General features: G+C 47.4%; 1 protein-coding gene across 10 annotated transcripts in view; it reads right to left on the bottom strand.

Moving 5' to 3' along the window:
• PRKG1 (protein kinase cGMP-dependent 1) overlaps positions 1–19,819 on the bottom strand; it is a 366,718-nt gene that overhangs the window by 103,911 nt on the left and 242,988 nt on the right. For 9 of the 10 annotated variants that reach the window (XM_086900026.1, XM_086900029.1, XM_086900028.1 and 6 more), the window contains one exon: positions 10,626–10,689. In XM_086900026.1, coding sequence (XP_086756152.1) covers positions 10,626–10,689 — 64 coding nt within the window. Of the gene's footprint in view, positions 1–10,625; positions 10,690–13,498; positions 13,675–19,819 lie in introns of those variants that run through there. The other variant, XM_086900034.1, reaches the window with a different exon arrangement.

Here is a 19,819-nt window from a genome sequence, read left to right as displayed (position 1 = left end):
CAAGAAGTACAAAAAAAGCTGAGTTTTATCAACCCACATGACACAAACTCAGCCCCTGCTCCCAGTCTGCACAACAAGGAATTCTGGAAGTGAATCACACCTCCATAAGAGCAAATGTTTGCCCCAAATATATTTACTAAAGCAGCAAGTGGACTTCCACTCTGTGTATAAACTGGGAAAAGCTGAAATCTCAGTTTTTGAAACATCAATAGCAACTTTTCCCAAATGAAAAAGAAGCTGCCTTGAGCCCCTCACCTGGGCTACCACCGTCTCCTTGACAACAGAATTTAGAAAATTGGTATAAAACCTGTATTTTACAATAGAAATGCAAAATATTTCCTCCCTAAGTGCAGAAAGCTGTATTTTTCACTATTTAATAGACTCTCTACTGCTAAAATTGACATGGCTGGAGCTGCATGAGCCTATTTCAGCTTTGCTTGGAGGAAAATTTTACAGAACCTTTCCACTACCTCCAACTTATTCCAAGATTTTGGACAACTGGTAACTAAAGAGGAAGCTGTGAGGAAAAAACCAAACCACATTCTGAATTCAGGAGATGGTGAAAGTTGAGATTTCTGAAGGATGAAGCGCATCAAGAACTGACCCTGCAGCAGCAGCACCTCCATCAATCTCTCATGCAATGACCCCACTCAGAAATATTGGACTTCTCCCAGCTATTTTGTGCCTTACAGCAGATTTTTTGGGAGCATCTCTTATATCAGTCCTGAAAAGAAAACCAGGACAAGGCTGGGAAATGTAATCTAGGTCAGATTTTTAGCATGAGGCACAGCTGACCCTTTTCTTACCCGGCAAGGACACAATGGTCCCCAGATTCCTTCCTCAGGGCTTCTTTAATCTCTCAATTCTACTTCACGTGGCTTTCTTGGCAGGAATTTGGGAAATGGCCATTTGGATTTACAAGCAGAGGAGTCTGACTCCAATGAAGATGGGATCCCATCCCACACAGGGAAAATCCTGGGACAGCAGCAGCTTAAAGCTGGCAACAGCCACATTATTCCCATTTCCCACTTCTCCCAGTGGACAGAGATCACAGGATGGAAGGAGCAGAGCTCATCTCTTCTGCTGAGGAACCTCCTTTCCCATTCCACCAGCAGCCTGTTTTCCCAGCAAGGAGCTGTTTCCCCCCTCATTTGTCTCCAAATCACCACCAGAGTCACTTAATTCCATTTCCTATCATTTTTTTGTTATTAAAGCCTTTTCTTTGGCACAAGATTCATGTTGAACACAGGAAGAGCACCTGAAGGACAAAGATCCCTGTTTTTCATGACTTCCAGGCTGATTTCATTCCAGACAGAGGATATCTGGCACTGCTGGAAAACCAAAAGAGTTGGGAAAGTGCTTCAAGTGCTCCTTAGTGCCTTGGGCAGGGGCTTTGGGGAGATGCTGCCCTGACCCCTCCCATCCCATCTGCTGGGAAATAAAACAGGGATATGGAGCATTCCCCTGGCAAAGCTAGTTTGTGTCCTTGCCCACATGATATCTCTGAGAACTGACTGCAAGTAAATAATGGAAGAAAAGGAATTTTCACAAAAATACTTGATTTCCTTTGCTGTCCATTCACCAGTCCCTCAAAATTTCCCCCTTTTTTTTGAATGGGAATAGCCATGGTGGGTCTGAATACTTTTAGCATTTCCATTTGAGAGGAAGCAGTGACCTGAGACCTTCAAGACACCTGTAAATCCCACCTGGAGTTCTCAGTCTGCACATTCTGACTCCAGGACCAGGATGTGCCATCCCTTTTTCCAACCCCAAAGCAGCCATGGATGGCACAGGATTAAACCATGTCAGTCCCAAATCCTTACACTGGATTATCCATGGGATACGGGCTATTCCAGCAATTCATGTTGTCTAAATGGTATTAGCTGCTTAAAATTGTAGCAGAGGGTGTAGGAACCTGGAATCAGTCTTGAGTTCAGAAAGACCTTGGAGAAACAAACCATTCCTGATCCCAGTCTGCATTTTAGAGGTGGATTTCTCTGGGATCCTATTGAATTTCCCTACATTTTGACCAGGGGATTTTCCTGATGGAAGCTCACCCCTCGATTTCCATCACCAATTCCAATGTGAATTGGTCCTTCCTTCACCTCCACAGTACTGAATTCTGGGAATCAACCCCAGTCCAACCCTTCCTCCAAGGGAAACCCAAACTTATGGGGACGCTCCAAAAAAGACTCCAAAGGCCACCTCCAAGCTGGAGTTACACAAATGGTGGCCTCAGTGAGGATGATCTGAGATGAAAACTTCCATCCCTGTTCCACAACTGCTGAAGTTCTGCACCCAAAGCCCTCTGTCTGACCCCCAAATCCAGCCACACAACCCCAGGATGATTTGGCTTGGAAGGACCTTAAAGCTCATCCAGTTCTATGGGCAGGGACACCTTCCACTATCCCCGAGACACTTCTCAGTTCCTATTATTACAACCCAGACACTGCAAATGCCACTCCAAGAATGGGGAATTTCAAACACATCCCCAAGGCCTCCGAGGTGCTTAAAACCAGAGAAGCACAAACCTTCATGTGTGAGCAATCCTATTTCCCAAGGGAAATAAACTCCCTGGAAAAGGAGACTGTCATATTTTGATGATATCTGGGGATGGGAAGAGGATCTCCCCATCTTCACGTCTGACCTTTGCTTTAAAGCTGGGGTTTAATGACTGATCCCATGGATGGAGGGTCTTCAGCTGATATTCCCAGCATTCCAAGCCTGGTGGCCATTCCTTGGGTGGCCACAGGTGTCTCCATGAGCACATGGACTGTTCCCTTCATTTTTTCCCCTAATTAATCCCTGGCAGGACTCACTCAGGAGGGCCTGCAAGCCAGCCTTGTCCCAGATTCCAGCAGGTGTCACTGTGGGCAACGCTATGGGAAAATCCAGCAGGGAAAATGTTGGAATCAAAGGGAAAACGCTCATCAGGGTTATTAATATTTGGGTTTTCCTTAATATAATTTCTGATTGTATTTTTTCCCCTGTTTTTACAGATAAAAAGGCATTGTCTATGTTAATTTCTTCAGGGTTGAAATCACTGAATATTTTTGTGGAAGAACCAGGCTGAATTTTCATTCTGGGGTTCATTCCCACCAAAATTAGTCCATACATGTCTGTAAGTAGGGATATGTGGGTGAGAATGAGGGAATTTTGGAAACTGCTGAACGAATTCCCAGAAAGAGATGCCCCAAAGACCAGAGAGCTAACATGCTTCTCCTCCCAAGTTTCTCACAAAGAATCCAGAAGTGAAAGCAAATCCCTCAGCACAAACCAGGAACCTCATCCACAGGGAGATCAATCCCAAAAAAATCACTCAGCTCAGGCTGTCAGGAGCACTACCTGGGAAGAGGGGCTTGAGCTCAACCACCTCCACCACAGAAACCTCCCCCTCACCCCCAGTGCCCAAATTTTAATTAAATTTTAGTCAGAATTAATTGATCGGATTTTCTCCACCCAGGAAGTGAAGGACAACCACCAACCCATTGGTCCCAACCTGTCTGCAACAAAGAAAATGCCTGGAAAAACAGATTCCATGGGTTCTTTGCCCCAGTGCTGCTGTAGAGCCTCTGAGAGCAGTAAAAAAACATATATTGGGAAATTAGGAACAAGGCTGGATGATAACAACTCATCAGAACTCCTGAGTTGTCCCTGTGACCTCTGTTGTCCCAGGTGCCATGAAAAAGTCCACATCCATCCTGTGTGTCTCTAACAGAGCCTGCAAATCCACCAGGGCAAATAATAAATTATGAATTTGTTTAAATCCTTTCTTTTCATATCTGTGAAACCCTGGAAAATATCTAATATTACAGCAAAAAAAAAGTTTTGTTTTTCTTTTTTGCTTTCTTTCATAACTGTGACGGATCAGCTGCAGAATCCGCTTAGCATAAAAATATCTCCCAGACAGGTTTAATCCAGCTGGAAACGGGGAATATTTAAATCCCAACACCTGCATAACCTGAAAGGGGCAGATTTAGAAATTCACATTTTATCAGCGACCTCCTGAAAATCTGATCATCCACTCGATGCCAAAAATAATAACAATAAAGAAAGAAAATCCTGGGACAAAGAAAATTTGGGGACATTTTTTTCTGTTCGACATTGCCTTTGCCACATGTCCTGCTGGTGGCCACAGCACTGCTGGAATGGCTTTTCCCACCACTGGGAGGTTGATTGAGGAGAGGGAGGCTCCCAAAGAATGGGGAAAAGCAGGAAAACTGCTGGGAAACAGGGAACTACAGAACTCTATCAAAGGATGCAAGGTTTGGGCTGGAAGGGACACTAAGGGTTATCTCATTCCACCCCTGCCATGGGCAGGGACACCTTCCACTGTCCCAGGCTGCTCCAAGCCCCAAAGTCCAACCTGGCCTTGGACACTTCCAGGGATCCAGGGGCAGCCACAGCTGCTCTGGGCACCCTGTGCCAGGGCCTGCCCACCCTCCCAGGGAAGAATGTCTTCTCTGACAGCTGAGAAAATCCTACAACTCCCATCCTTCTGAGTGTCCTTGGGATTCTCATGCAGATTTCCATGAATCCATGTGCTTTGGAGAGGCAGAGGAAATGTAATTCCCTAGCTGGGGTGCTCTAGCCTAACTCCAGTGGATTTTACAGCATGCACTTGAAAGAAAACCAACAACCCTGCTCCTCTGCTTGGGGTTTAGCAAAGGAGCCCAGAGACAAGGGCAGAGGAACTTCTGACAGTAAATGAGATGTTAATAAACTTCCCCTGTCTCCAGAGGAATCCAGCTTCGCATGGAAAGCCTCTGGAAAAAGATCCTCCTGATACCACTGGGATTTTCAGCCTGAACAAAAGCTGCTTCTCGAGAGGTTTCTAAATTCATTTCATAAATCTCAGTTAAAACAGAACACTGCTCCCTGCCTGAAAAGCACATTTGGCAGAGTCCAAAATCTGCTCCTTGCACCTGACACAAACACCCACCAGGTCCCACCAGGAGAAGACCTGAACTTCCTACATGTGCCAAGAGCACGGAACTCCAGGAAAAGCCTTCCCATGTGTTCAGCACAAGAATTTTATTGGGGCAAAAAAAGGGAGGGATTTGATGTTAAAAGAAATGGGGAGAAATGGCAGCAGATTTTTTCCACCCCTCTGGCGAGACACCACCTGCAGTGGTGTGTCTGATCTGGGATGTGGAGCTGCTGGAGTGAATCCAGAGGAAGCCATGGAGATGCTCCAAGGGCTGGAACCCCTCTGCTCTGGAGCCAGGCTGGGAGAGCTGGGGGTGCTCACCTGGAGAAGAGAAGGCTCCAGGGACACCTCAGAGCACCTTCCAGGGCCTAAAGGGGCTCCAGGAGAGCTGGAGAGGGACTGGGGACAAGGGATGGAGGGACAGGACACAGGGAGTGGCTTCTCAGTGCCAGAGGGCAGGGATAGATGGGATATTGGGACATTAAGAAGTAACCAGAGTCCCAGAGGTTTTCTCCACTGGCATCACCTTCTAGCAATAAGTTTCTCAGAATTGAGGAAGAAAATCTCCAAATCTTGCCCCATTTCTACCACTGCAAAAAACAGAGGAAAACAGAGGATGGGCAATAAATACACACAGGGATGACCACATTCCTGACAAGAATCCACAGAAACCAGGGAATACTGAACTCCTTTCCTGTGCTAACACAAGCAGGAGATTATTTTTAATTCCCTTCATGTGGTCTGTGCCCATATTAAAGAAAATAAAAAGGAAAACTTAACTCCAAGGAATACATTTTATCCCAATCCAAAGCTAGAGCAACTCCTGCCACTGACTCCATTGTATTCCTGCACTCCAGTTTTTCCAGCTATATTTTATTTTCTAATGTTTTTTTTCCCCAAAATGCTTTTATTTCCTGGTGCACCTGCAGACCCAAAGCTGTGTTCTCATGAGCACCATTTGAAAAATTAATGCAAGTACAACTTGAGTCAAAATTCTGCCCATTTGTGATAGTCAGTCATGACTAAAGCTGATTTGATGTCCCCACAGGCAGCATTACCCTATCCCACAGCTCCTCCAGTGAACACTCCCCAGCGTGCTTCCTTTGATGAAAACATAAATAATAACATTAAGGTATTTTTTCTTGACCAAAACCTTTTACTTTTCCCTGTTTATTTTGAATTCTCCCTCAGATCTGATTTCTGGCTCTATCACATCAGGGCCTGCAGGATGGACCAGGGACCTCATCCCCTTCATCCAAGAGCCATCCTCACTCCTAAATAAGCCTAAAACCCACTGATTATATGGAAAGCTAATTAATTTTGCACAAGTTTCCTCTTTTTTTCCACTGTTGCCACACTATCCCACAAAGACAGGACTGTGTTCAGCCTCTGTTAATTAGCCAGGCATCCCAAGGCCTCCTGATCCATACTAATTGGGCAGCGTGGAGCAGGAACAATGCTTGCTATCTCTGCAGAAAGGCCCAAGACAGCTCTTAAAGCTGAATTAAGCCATGAAATCTCCTCCAAGATCCCACTCTTCACCAGGAGCCACAACAGGAGCTCCACGAGCAACAGGGAAGAATTATGGGTTGTGTTTTATTTCTTTTAACATTTGAAATTGAGTCTTTCACTGAAATTAAAATAAAAGGAAGAAAAAAAGACAAAGGCTGGCAAGCAACACTCAGCACACAAACTGAGCTGCTGAAGTGGCAAGAGCTGGGATCCCAGATTTCAGCACCCAGAGCAGCAGGAAGAGTTTCCATCCCTGGCAGCCTCTGCCTGTGGGGTTCAGCACATTTCTCTGCCTTTTCCCTCAGTGTGGCTCTGCTGTTTGTCCAGAAATCCACTGGGAGCCAAGGCCAGGGCTGAGGGAAACATCACTGGCACTTGGATCTCAGTAGTGGATTCAAATAAATTAAAATTCTGAATATTAATGCTTCCACTGAAAGAATTGTCAAAACACACACTGGAGATGTGGGAATGGCATTCCCAGCACTTCCAAGCTGTAGCTGCTCTCCTGTTAACCCAGGATGAGTTAATGAAGTCTCTACAGCTGGACTTAGGGCAATTAGCCATATTTATATTTAAATTTATTATGCATTTACACTGCAACTGTGATAAATATCATATATTTCAATGTGTGATTAAGTATTGCCAGAGAATCATGGGATGGTTTGGGTTGGAAGGGACTTTAAAGTCCACCCCTGTGCCACGGGCAGGGACACCTTCCACTATCCCAGGCCGCTCCAAGCCCTGCCCAGCCTGGCCTGGAAAACTTTACATTTCTATCCATCCAGCAATAACCTATAAATATATAAACACACTATGGATGCTAGCTTTGGAACAGGCTGCAGGGAGCATGCAGGCCCATGGCCTCTCAGTCCTGCCTGAGAAGCTAGCCTGGGAATTCAAAGGAGGATTTCAAAACAATCCTCAGAGACAGAAAACAACTGCCAGGTGCTGTTTGTCTGTCCTCTTGTTTTCCCTTGCAGGAGAGGGTCAGGGGGGCAGTGTGCCCCTGACCAATGATGGTGATGTAGCACTTTGCTAAGCAATAAGAGTTTCCTTTCTGTACTTTCCACGTATCTGTCTATAAGACAGGCCTGAAGCAATAAACTAGAGATTCTCCTGTTGTGACTCCCTTGAGAGTCAGTGTCGTTCTTTATCACCGTTCCCAATCGGAACGACAACACACAAATGTCAGAGCTGCCTCGAGTTCTGGATACACAACAAACAAGGCAAATCCACGTGACGTAGTTTAGACCTGACATTATCTGCACAAAGAACTGATCTGCAGGGTTTTGTAAGCAAATCAAAGCGCCTTTGTCACTGTCTCTCGCTCCAGCTGATCAGATTCCCACACACAGCATCTTCCATGGATTACCAGGTTAAATCCCAAACAGCGAAGGCACAGGATTAGGAAATGCAGATGAAAAGACCTGGGTTGAAAATGCCAGCAAGACCTTAATCCAATCTCCTCCTGTGCATCTGCAACCACAGAACTTCAAATCTTGGATGATTCTGTCCAGGGCACCAACCATGGAGCTGCTGGAGAGAATCCAGAGGAGGCCACAGAGCTGCTCCATGGGCTGGAGCCCCTCTGGAGCCAGGCTGGGAGAGCTGGGGGTGCTCACATGGAGAAGAGAAGGCTCCAGGGACACCTCAGGGCCCCTTTCAGTGCCTAAAGGGGCTCCAGGAGAGCTGGAGAGGGACCGGGGACAAGGGATGGAGGCACAGGACACAGGGAATGGCTTCCCAATGCCAGAGGGCAGGGATGGATGGGATATTGGGAAGGAATTGTTCCCTGTAAGGGTGGGCAGGCCCTGGCACAGGGTGCCCAGAGCAGCTGTGGCTGTCCCTGGATCCCTGGAAGTGCCCAAGGCCAGGCTGGACTTTGGGGCTTGGAGCAGCCTGGGATAGGGGAAGGTGTCCCTGCCTGTGGCCAGGGTGGGACTGGATGATCCCTAATGTCCCTTCCAACCCATAGCAGTCTGGGATTAGGTACTCCAGCTGTCTCTGGCTCTCTGAATTCCTGCCTCTTTCCCCTACCCTGAAACCCTAACCCAATTCAGTGGAGCTGGGACAGATGCTTAGGCAGAAATCGGCTCCATCCCTGATATCCAGGCAAAGGGGTCCTTCTCTGAAACAGGAATAAGAATTTGGAGTTGGGGAACAAAATTTAGAATAACCAGCTGTAGGCACAATGAGGACTTTGAGATCAAATAGAAAATTACAAAATCATGAGTAGCTGGAAGTGCCTTCAGAGGAGACTGAGTCAAGGAACCTCAATTACATCTATCAGCACCTGAACACCTGATTTGAGATGGAAATCCTACAAGTTTTACATTTGAATGGCACAGGGAATAACCTTAGAGAGGAAAAACACTGCCAGAATGTGAAGCAACTTTAGGACAGAAAAGAAATCCCAATTTTGTGCCACAAAACCCAAATAAACCTGAAGAGGGGGAAAGAAGGAGAGGAGGAAATGCCAGCCCAGATCTCTGAGCACTATCCATGCCCACCAAAAGCTCATCCCACTCCTTGGCCATGCCAGGAACAGACTCCCCACTCTACTCCCTTCAGGATTTTAATTCCATTTGCTAAATGAAATTATCCATAAAGACTGAAATTATTGGCAACATTGGTGCCACCCAGATAATCCCTGTGTGAGTCACCAGACATTTTTCCATGGAATATTAACAGTGCCATGATCCAGAGGGGTTTTCCGATACTTCAGCAGTGTAACCTATGGAAAAAGGGCTGTACCCAGGTGGGAGTTTAATCTCTAAATATACAGACCTGAGAGGGACTTTTTATTTTTAATTTATGCAAAACACAGCCTACTCAATCCAAGACAAACCCAGAGGAAATAACACTGATTCTAAGCAAGGAACTGGGAGCATCCACCCTAAAAATCCAGATTTATTGCCCACAAATGCTGCTTTCATGCCTCATTTCCTCACTAGTTATTAAGGTATTTATTAAGAAAATTTTTCCCCCTGCCACAAAACTTTAAGTGTTTCTGGGAAAGTTTTATGCACTTTATGCTCCTCCTTAACTCTTGATAAGGAGCTTAAGGCTGCTGATGTGATCCAAGCAAACTCTGGTTGGGAGTGGGGTTTTGAGATAGGCAGATGGAATTTACAGCACAGGGAATTCATCTCCTTTTTTTCTCTAAATCAGAGCATTCCCTGGCAGTAAAGGGAATAAAGCTTATCTGTGAATATGCAATTATTCGGGGTGACAAACAGCTGATTTGTTGGAGTCACAGAATTTATCTGGGCACTAAATAAAAAGGCAGAGAAGGAACAACACCCCAGCAAAGCTCAGAAAAAAAAAATAAAAATTTAAATCAACTCCAATGTCAGCAGCGCTTTTCCTCCAAATCCACAAGAACATCTTCCCTGATGGAGAGGCATGGATGAAAGAAAGGGAGCAGGAATTAAATAACTTACTGCCACACACATATTTCCTGCACTTAAATCACCTTTTGGGAGGGTTTATTAACGACTTTCTGGGATATTGAATTCCTCAGGCCCAGAAGGAAGAATTGTGGGAATAAAATATGGGACAAAACCGTGATGAGTATTTTACATCTGCTTATAGGGCAACGTTGGGGGGGTTTGGGGTTTTTGGGGTTTTTTTTGTAGGGTGCAGGGTTTTGCATTTTTGGGAAGGTTGTAGGGTTTATTGTCATTTTTTCAGAGGTTTCTTTTTCGGTTGGTGTTTTGTGGGTGATTTCTTTGTTGTTTTAGATAAAAGCCTGACCCTAATGAGACCACAGTTAAAGCTAGGTAGGCAATGCCCAACTCCATCCCAACACTGCTGGAACTCTTCCCAGAGCAGCTTTTCCATGACACCTTTAAAATACCCTCCAACGTAAGTGTCCCATCAAATCTGAAGTGAGACCAGGTTTACACATTCCCCTCCTTCCCACCACTCACCCAGGGGCTGAAGAAGCTCATTCCCTTCTGGACACCACAGGAAATGATAAGATTCACCCCCCAATTGGATAAAAAAGCAATTAAAAAAATATATAAACCCTGCTCAAAAGTGGATTAACTTTCCCCACAACTCCTCTCAAGGTCTCGATGGCTGCCAAACTGGGGAGCTGCTCTTTGCAGAAAACGAGGAGGCTGGATACTGTCAGCAGAGGGTTCTGAACTCATGAAATCCCAATATTCAAAGCACTTACCTCTTCCAGGACATCTGCAAGCTTACTGAGGATCTCCTCGGGAAGGCTCTGGAATGTGGGAACGCTGCAATACAAAAGAAACCTCGATTAATGGATCCCTTTACATAGGGCACAGATCCAGCTGCTTTCCTTCCTTCTGTCTTCTTGAGATTTTTTTTTCCCTCATGCTCCAGGGCTGAACAGAAAAAAACATACCATGGAAAGCATCTCCTTTTTTAGCAGCCAGGATGGATTTGGTGATGATTGGAGACCACTGGAACAAACCTCTGGAGAGCCACCCCTAAAGCTGGTAGTCAATTAGGAATCCATTCAGGATCCACTGGAATTCCTGTGAGCCACAAACCTGCTCAGTCATAGTCCTTCCTGGTTCGCTTCAGCCCTCCAGAAATAAAATGCAACACAAAAAAGAGCAGTCCCAGATAAAAGAGTGAACCACACCTGGATGGACAGAGGGCAGAGCACAGGGCTCTGCAGCACTGAGCTCCCATCCAAGCCCTCGGGGAGTTTCTGAACATTTCCCTGGTGGTTTTACAGACAAATCTGTGGCTCTTCCTTGGCCAAAAAGGTGACATTGTCACTTGTTTGGCAGCAATTCCCTCAGGAAAAGCTGCCCAGGCCAGGGTGGGATGAGAAGGTGATGCAGCCATAAAGGGCCCCCTGACCCAGGGCCCACAGGACCGCACCTAAATGAGGCTGGAGCAGGATGGGGGACACGAGTTTGGGTCCCCAAACCTCCAGGGAGTATCCTGACTTTGAAGCTGTATCTCCAGTCCACACAGGGAGGCTGTGGAATTGTCCTCCTCAGAGAGACCCAAAAGCCATCAGCACATGGAGCATATCAAACTGAACCACAGGACCTCCAGATGTCCCTCCCATGTCAGCCAGCCTGCGATTTGCAATATTCTGGTTTCTCATCCTCTCTTTTCCATAAAGACCTGAGATCCATCAATACTCCCAGGTGATGCTGAAGGAAACACACAGACACCACAAAAACTGAACCCAAAATACACCGTGGCCCAGAGCAGCTGTGGCTGCCCCTGGATCCCTGGAAGTCTCCAAGGCCAGGCTGGGCAGGGCTTGGAGCAGCCTGGGATAGTGGGAGGCATCCCTGCCCATGGCAGGGGTGGGAATGGATGGGATTTAAGGAGCAAAGGAGGCTCAGGGGAACCTTCTGGCTCTGCACAACTCCCTGACAGGAGGGGACAGCCAGGGGGGGTCGGGCTCTGCTGCCAGGGAACAGGGACAGGACAAGGGGAAACGGCCTCAAGCTGTGCCAGGGGAGGCTCAGCTTGGACAGCAGGAGGAATTTCTCCATGGCAAGGGAGCTCAGGCCTTGGCAGGGGCTGCCCAGGTGGAATCAGCATGCCTGGAAGGGTTTAACAGCCATGGAACTTGGGGATATGGGTCAGCATATTGGGGATGGGAGCAGTGCTGAGGAAACAGCTGGACTTGATCTTTTATGTCTTTTCCAACCTTATTCTCTGCTCATTTCCAAATTATTCTCTGCTCATTTACCCTTCTATAAAGAAAAAAATCTTCAGTTGAATCTATTTAATGATAACAAGACAAACCTGGGCTGATAAATGCAGAAAAATATCACCTTTCATACTCAAAACAACAGCTTTTTTTCTTTTCCCTCTTAGGAAGAGCACTTTTATTACTGGGATCACGTGGAGCCACATTGTTACTGGAACAAGCAAACAACTGGACAGGAATTCTGTGACAGCCAGGCTTAAGCATAAAATGCAAGTTTATTACATCAATTCCAGCATTCCCAAATGAGGAATGAACTTATGGGAGAAGATAACAGCCTGGGACAAGTGGGCAGATTTTAGTGGGGTTGTGCCTTAAACTCACAAACTGGGGAGGAACCTACCCCAGGGTATTTTTTAGGGAATAATTATGCCTGTGAAATCCTAGGAAGGGTAGAAAGACATCTATTATAGACCAAATCCATAAAAAATCAGGGAAACTGGCCCAAAGTTCCTAACAAATTCTAGCTCTCACCATGAGAAAAGCCTAAAACTTCCAAGAGCAAATAACAGGAAAAGCATTTTGTTTGTTGACAAAACTAACTCCAACACATCATGGAATCACACCATTAATATCCCAGATTTAGGGGAGGTTTATGGCAGGCCAGAATCCTCCAAATAGCCAGAAGTAACAAAACAACCAAATATTTGCGTTTCTTTGATAAGCAGATAGCAAGACATGATTCTCCAGATCAATAAAAATCCCCCTCTGCTCTCCACAGGACAATATTAAGTGGATTCATAAACCAGAGTCTCAATTCCCTCCACAGAACTGCCTAGATTACTGAAGGAGCTGTGTACAAAAGGAGTGTTTCCATGATTATTTCCAGGTGGGTACTTGCCCTGAAAGGCAAATGGAGCCTCAGCTCTCCAGGGAGAGCCTTGAGCAAAACAGCTGAGCTGCAAATTGCTCCAAGTGGGAAAACACACAGGACAGAGGCAAACAGGAGCAGAAAACCTCCCAGGGAGTCTTTGATCACCACAGCAAGAGGCAGGAAAATTGTATTTCCCTTTCTACAGCTGTGTGAAAAAGGCTGGAACTACTGAAGGGGCAAACACTCAGCCCTTGAGTTGGGATGTATTTAGGGTAGGAGAAATCACAGCAACAAACTGCTCTAGCTGTTCAAGGAACAACTGTTCTGCCCAACAAAGCAGGGTCAAACAAACCCAGACTTTCCCCAACAAGTTCTCCTCTCCTGCTCCTTAAATCCCATCAATAAAGAAAAATTTTAAACACTCACTCCAGACAGTAATAGTGCTACAGCTGACAAAAACAGATATTCTGGTATGTAACACTGAAAGTCCTCAGCAAAGCTTGAAACTTGTGACTTTTCTCCCTACCTGCAATACAAGTGAAGGATTTCACTTGTTCCTTTTTTTACACAACCATCTCCCATTTTGCCCAGGAAAAGCTGGACTTGATAATCTTGAAAGTTTTTTCCAGTTTAATGACTGAGATTCAATTGTAGAATAAATAAGAGCAGCTTGCCAACCTCTCACAGCACGATGGGACTCCTTCTATTTTCCTTACCCAGTCTTTATAAGGAACTTTCTCCAGTTGCTTCTTATTGCACTTAATGAAGAGTAATTTCTCCACATGCCCTGAATCCACTCCCTGGATGAAGTTATGGAATTCAGCTGGGGATGGAATAGAACTATTCACTATTCACTGACCTCCTGCTCACCTGCAGCCCTTCTGCTCCTGCCAGTTCTTGAAGGTGATAGGGCGTTATAAAGTATGGATAGCAAATTATTTATGCCTATTGTGTAGGATCCCCTGGCAAAAGTGCAGCCCAGGATCCACAGGAGGATCCAGGCCACCCTACAGAGACAGCAAACAAGGAGGCAAAGCAGATCCCTAGCTCCAGGGATTTGAGTTTTAACAGAAGATGCAATGAAGTGGATGATTTTAATCCATCCACACAGAGCTTTTATCAGGAGAGTGCGAGTGCCATCGCAGGGAACAGGATGAGGAACCTGCTCCAGCCACCCTGCCCCTACACCCTGGACAGTGAGCAAGGGAAGGAGGAGAGGTGACATTTTCCTGGCTGCATTCCCCACTGCTCAGCCACGGAACATTGTGCAGGGATGGCAGTTCCTGGACCCAGGAGAATTTCCCGTGGGGAACTGCTCCCTGTCTGAAGCGATTCTGCCTGGCTCCAAAAGTGACACATTTTCCCAGAGAGCTCAGCATGCCCAGCACCAGCTGCCAAACTCAGAGAAAGCAGCTGTGCTAAAACATCCGTGGGTTGAATCCCTGTCCCCATGGAGGAGCAGGGATATGCCCAAATTCCCGAAGGAAGTGGGAAAGGTCATGGCTTTATCCCTGAGGATGCAGTCACCACACTGCTCTCAACTTCCAGGTGGAAGCAACAGCCCCACGAACTCATGCTTTGATTCATCCCTGTGCTCCATCCCACGGGATGGCTCCTGGAGGAAGCAGCAAGGGCTTCCAAGCAGTGCTGGCTGTGGCCCAAGGCGTTGTTTGCAGCCTCAGACGCGCTCGGATGCGGCGCTGCCAGCTCTGACAGGACATTTATCTTCTGACACACACACATACACACCACAGCTCGCAGGGCTCCTGGCTCTGCTCTGCCTCCAGGCTGTAAAAGCAAACATTCACTCTCTAAATCCCTTTCAAGATGCAGTCCCAAACTTTTGAAGGGTGTTCAGTGAGGGTGCTCATCCAGGTCAGTGGCAGATGTTTCTCCTGGTTTTGTTTCTTCTGGAACAAAACTTCTCTCTTTTATTGCTGCTTGGCACCATCACAATTGCTCACTGCTCTGTGCCTTGGGTAAGCAGAGCTCCAAACTCCAACACTCCAGTAAAAGGAAATGAAGGATGAGTTCCCTGAAACTTCTTTTTGGCACCCAACTGGAATGAAGGCTGGAAAATGCAAATGTCCTTCCTTAGCACACTTGGGCTGCTCCTAGAGCTCTGTCTCAGTTCCAGAAGAACTGAGGTTACATCTGAACAGCCCAAGCTGATCCGTGATTTGGGATATCACCAAAAAATGGTGTTTTGGAAAACTCAAGCTCTACAGGCAGCCTCACACTGGGCTCCCAGTTGTGTCAGGGAGGGAATGCTAGCTCCATTGGGATCGTGGTCCTGGCATAATTTCATAGAATCAGAGTGGCTGGGGTTGGAAGGGACTGTAAAGACCATCCAGATCCATGGGCAGGGCCACCTTCCACTATCCCAGGCTTCTCCAAGCCCCAAAGTCCAACCTGGCCTTGGGCACTTCCAGGGATCCAGGGGCAGCCACAGCTGCTCTGGGCACCCTGTGCCAGGGCCTGCCCACCCTCCCAGTTACATTCCTGTTGTGTTGCAAACTGCTGCATCAAAAGATGATTCCTCTTTTCTGTCAGATTAATAAATATTATTTGGAGGATCAACTGCTGGTTATTTTCATTCATAGTACCCAGAAGGGAAGTGGCAGAAATTAATTTCAGGAAAGGTGTATCTATTTCTCCAAAAATCTCAGTCCTTCCCCAGTCACACAGGTAATTGCTAAGTCAAGGCTGGTTTTCCTTTAGCAACTTCCCATATGCTTTGCTTGGATTCATGGAATTACTGAGGTAGAAAATCCCTCCCAGCCCATGGAGTCCAAGCTGTGCCTGATCCCCACCTTGTCCCCAGCCCAGAGCACTGAGTGCCACGTCCAGCCCTTCCCTGGACACCTCCAGGTATGGGGACTCCAAAGCTCCCTGGGCAGCCCCTGCCAAGGCCTGAGCTCCCTTGCCATGGAGAAATTCCTCCTGGTGTCCAAGCTGAGCCCCTCCCCAGCTCCATTCTCTTCCCTGGACATGCTGCAGCCCCTCCAGGGCTCTCTGGCTGTGAAGACCCAGAACAGGACACAGCTCAAAGAATATTTGAGAAGCAGGAGGAAGGGACAGGGAGGGTGACAGCCACTCACATTCCCATTACTTTCACTTTGGGATGGCCTTGGAAGCATGGAACAGAAATCTCAGGAAGAGAGAATGGATTTGCTCTGCAAGTGCTGCAGTTGATTTGTCTGCTGTGCTAAAGCCACACAGGCAGTAAACAATTCACAATTACTCATTTTGGAAAGGGTGAAAATGGAACAGCCACAGTTTGAATGTTCTGCCACTCGTTTCACAGCCCTTATCAGGGAAATAAAACCCTGAAAGGAGGCTGTAGGACATTTGTTTTCAGGGATCTGGTTATATCCTAAGCCCTACTACACACAGGAAAACCGGAGAGAATCAGAACTGATCTTATCCCTGATGAGCAAATACTGAAGGAAACCAAGTGCTAAAAATTCCATTTTCCCCTCTTGTGCTAAAAGGATACCAAGGATGCCAAGGGATCTGCTGACATCGTGAGACCAGAACTCTCAGTTTCTCTGAGGGAAACGTGAAATGATCTCAAAAGGATCAGAATCACTAAGGCTGGAAAGAGCTCCAAGACCAGAGTCCAATGCTGCCACGTCCATCATTAGCCCACCACATCTGTGTGGTTTTTGAACACTTCCAGGGACTCTCTTTTGGCCCAGGCTCTGTTTGTGTTCAATAGGCAGATCAGGAACTCTGGAGGAGTATTTTGCCTTGCTCCTGTCAATCTCTGCCTCTCCCTGACAGGGGCTCATTATCACAGAGAGCCCTCCTACTGCATCTCCTTTGGGGAGATGGGACTGATTTAAAAGAAAAGTTCCATTGTTGCTGTCAGCATGAGAGGGAGAGAGAGTAATTTGCAGGTATGTGAACCCCCTCCTCCCACTGCACATGAATTCACTCAGGATGATTCATCTTGAAAAGGACAATTGCTCCCTAAGACCTACAAAGGCTCAGCAGCCACTCAGGGAACCACAGTGAAGTTTGCACAGCCCAGCTCTGGTTGCTCATGTCCAGGCACAGGGTTCACTCTGCTGCTCCTGAGCCACCTTACAGAGGGAACCTGCTCCTGCTGGAACCCTTGGAGGATCTTATGGGGTGATTTTGGATTTAGAAGGTCACATTTCTTCATATTTGCACATCAAATTCTACCTGGAGTGCCAAAGCAGAACTTTTCTACCTTCCAACTCACCCAGCCTTTCCAACACCTCATGGCTTTGCACACCTCCAGGCATGGGGACTCCAAAGCTCCCCGGGCAGCCCCTGCCAAGGCCTGAGCTCCCTTGCCATGGAGAAATTCCTCCTGGTGTCCAAGCTGAGCCTCCCCTGGCACAGCTTGAGGCCGTTTCCCCTTGTCCTGTCCCTGTTCCCTGGCAGCAGAGCCCGACCCCCCCTGGCTGTCCCCTCCTGTCAGGGAGTTGTGCAGAGCCAGAAGGTTCCCCTGAGCCTCCTTTGCTCCAGGCTGAGCCCCTTTCCCAGCTCCCTCAGCTGCTCCTGGGGCTCCAGCCCCTTCCCCAGCTCCGTTCCCTTCCCTGGACACGCTCCAGCCCCTCCATGTCCTTCCTGGACTGGGGGTCCAGAACTGGACACAGCCCTGCAGGTCCCTCAGCAGGGCCAGCCCAGGGGGACAATCACTGCCCTGGCCCATCTGGCCACACTGTGTCTGATATAAATACACTGGTGATTAAAGATAAAAGCTGTCATGCAAAGCCTCACAGCCCTGAACACTGATTTTTATGATCCTGCATTCACAATACAGCTGAAATTAAATTGTCTTTGGCTTGCACTGTAATTATCTCTTCAAAACAGTTTGCTGTCAAGGAGTTTCTCTCCTGCATTTTTTCCCCTTTGTCTAGGGCATTTCATGGGAAATGAAACCTCATCCTTCCGCCTCTGGACAGACTCAGAGTGGGTGCACCAAGCCAATTTTCTGCTTCTTTATTAAACCACAGAATCCCTGGATGGTTTGGGTTGGAAAGAACCTTGCAGCTCATCCAGTCCCACCCCCTGCCACGGGCAGTGACACCTTCCACTATCCCAGCTTGCACCAAGCCCTGTCCAGCCCGGCCTTGCAACCCTGCAGCACCAGAATGAAGTCCAACAAAGACCATTACCTCACACAAGGTAGAAAACAGAAGACTTTTGGGATTGATTCTCATGGTGTGCCTCAAAAGAGATCCTTAACGCTGGTCAGTGTGTCAAAATCACAGTGAGTGTAAATAAGGGACAAGTGGCGCTTGCATGCACGGTCTGTTGTCTCACTTTCCTCCAAATTGGGTATTTACATCATATCCAAGACCAAATGAAGGCAGGAGTCTTGTGTCTAAGAGATCTCTGCTGCACTTGACAGCATCATTATCATCTCTTTTTCATGAAGCCCTTTCCAAGCACAGCCCCGTTTCCTGCCGGAACGCTGTGTCCTCCTTTTAACCACCCCCATTACATGAACCTATCACAGAGATCACCATCATTTTCTGCCTTCAGAATTACATGTATACAAAAGAAAGATAAGCTGTAAGTGTTTTTAATGTCTTCTGAATCACTAGCTTTTCATATTCTCCTGGGCAACTTCCCCAAAGCAATGGGACCTGAAAGGGCCAGGGAGCTCCTGGAGCGGGGCCAGCGGAGGCTGCGCAGCTGAGGAAGGGCCTGGAGCATCTGGGTGCCCAGGAAAGGCTGAGGGAGCTGGGGCTGCTCAGCCTGGAGAGGAGCCCCAGCTGAGAGGGGCCCTCAGGCCTGGCTGGCCCTGGCTGCAGGGAGGGCTCCCAGCAGGGCCCAGCCTCTGCTCCGGGGGCCCAGCAATGGCACCAGAGCCACGGGCAGGGCCTGATGGCAGCAATTCCCCCTGGCCAGGAGGCACAACTTCTTCCCTGGCCACTGCCCAGCCCTGAACACATTGGCCACAGAGGCTGTGGGCTCTCCTGCCTGGGGCTGTGGCACAGCTGTGTGCACACAATGCTGTGCCCTGTGCTCTGGGATGGCCCTGCTGGAGCAGGGAGGTGCCACCAGCTGCCCTCTGAGCTCCCTTCAGCCTCAGCCATCCTGGGATCCTTTGTAATATTTATTTTTTTTTCAAATTGTTCCCTGACACATGTCTTGAGTGAATCTCCACAATTCACAAAGCATTAGAACACCTAAATATTTGCCTTTTTTGTTGTTAGTTAGTATAAGAAGGATGGAAAACCATGGATATCCTGCCCAACACATTCCTAGGTTGGGAGTTAGCAGGGGTGACCCCGTGGTTGGCAGTATCACCAAATCCCAGCCACTGGGTTTGGGAGCAACCTTGAGCTCCTCACATCTGAGATGATTTATGGGGGGACAACTCCAAAGAAAATCCCTTCTGAATGATCACCAGAGGATCACTTCTGAGATCACTAATGAGAACAGACTTCCAAGGATGACTTAGTTACCCCCAGAGAAATAAGCCACAAAATTGGTACCAAAATCCAAAGAATTTTGTTTCTTTCATGCTGAGAACCAGCAGAACCGTGCTGGGATGAAATCCTGGGACTGGCCCCATGAAAATGCACCTCAGAGGCATTTGAGATCTTCCCACAAACAAGCAGTGCTGTGCTAACCCCAGGGGTCCCCAGCAAGACCCCCAGGACATCTCAGCCAGCCCAATTCTGTGATCCCAACCCATGAACGGGAAAAAAACCCTTCCTCGTGACTTTTTACCTGCACAGAATCCCAAATACCTTTAAAGTACCTCTAAAGCTCTAAAGCCATAGCTGGGACATCCCTTTCTCCAGGATAAGCCTGAGTCCTTTATTGAATTAAAGAAAGGAGAAGGATGATTTAACCC

The sequence above is a fragment of the Cyanistes caeruleus genome, chromosome 8 (genome assembly GCF_971803275.1).
Source record: "Cyanistes caeruleus chromosome 8, bCyaCae1.hap1.1, whole genome shotgun sequence".
In the NCBI taxonomy this organism is placed as follows: domain Eukaryota; kingdom Metazoa; phylum Chordata; class Aves; order Passeriformes; family Paridae; genus Cyanistes; species Cyanistes caeruleus.
The sequence above is the reverse complement of the archived record's forward strand: the minus strand, read 5'-3'. Positions and strand labels throughout refer to the sequence as shown.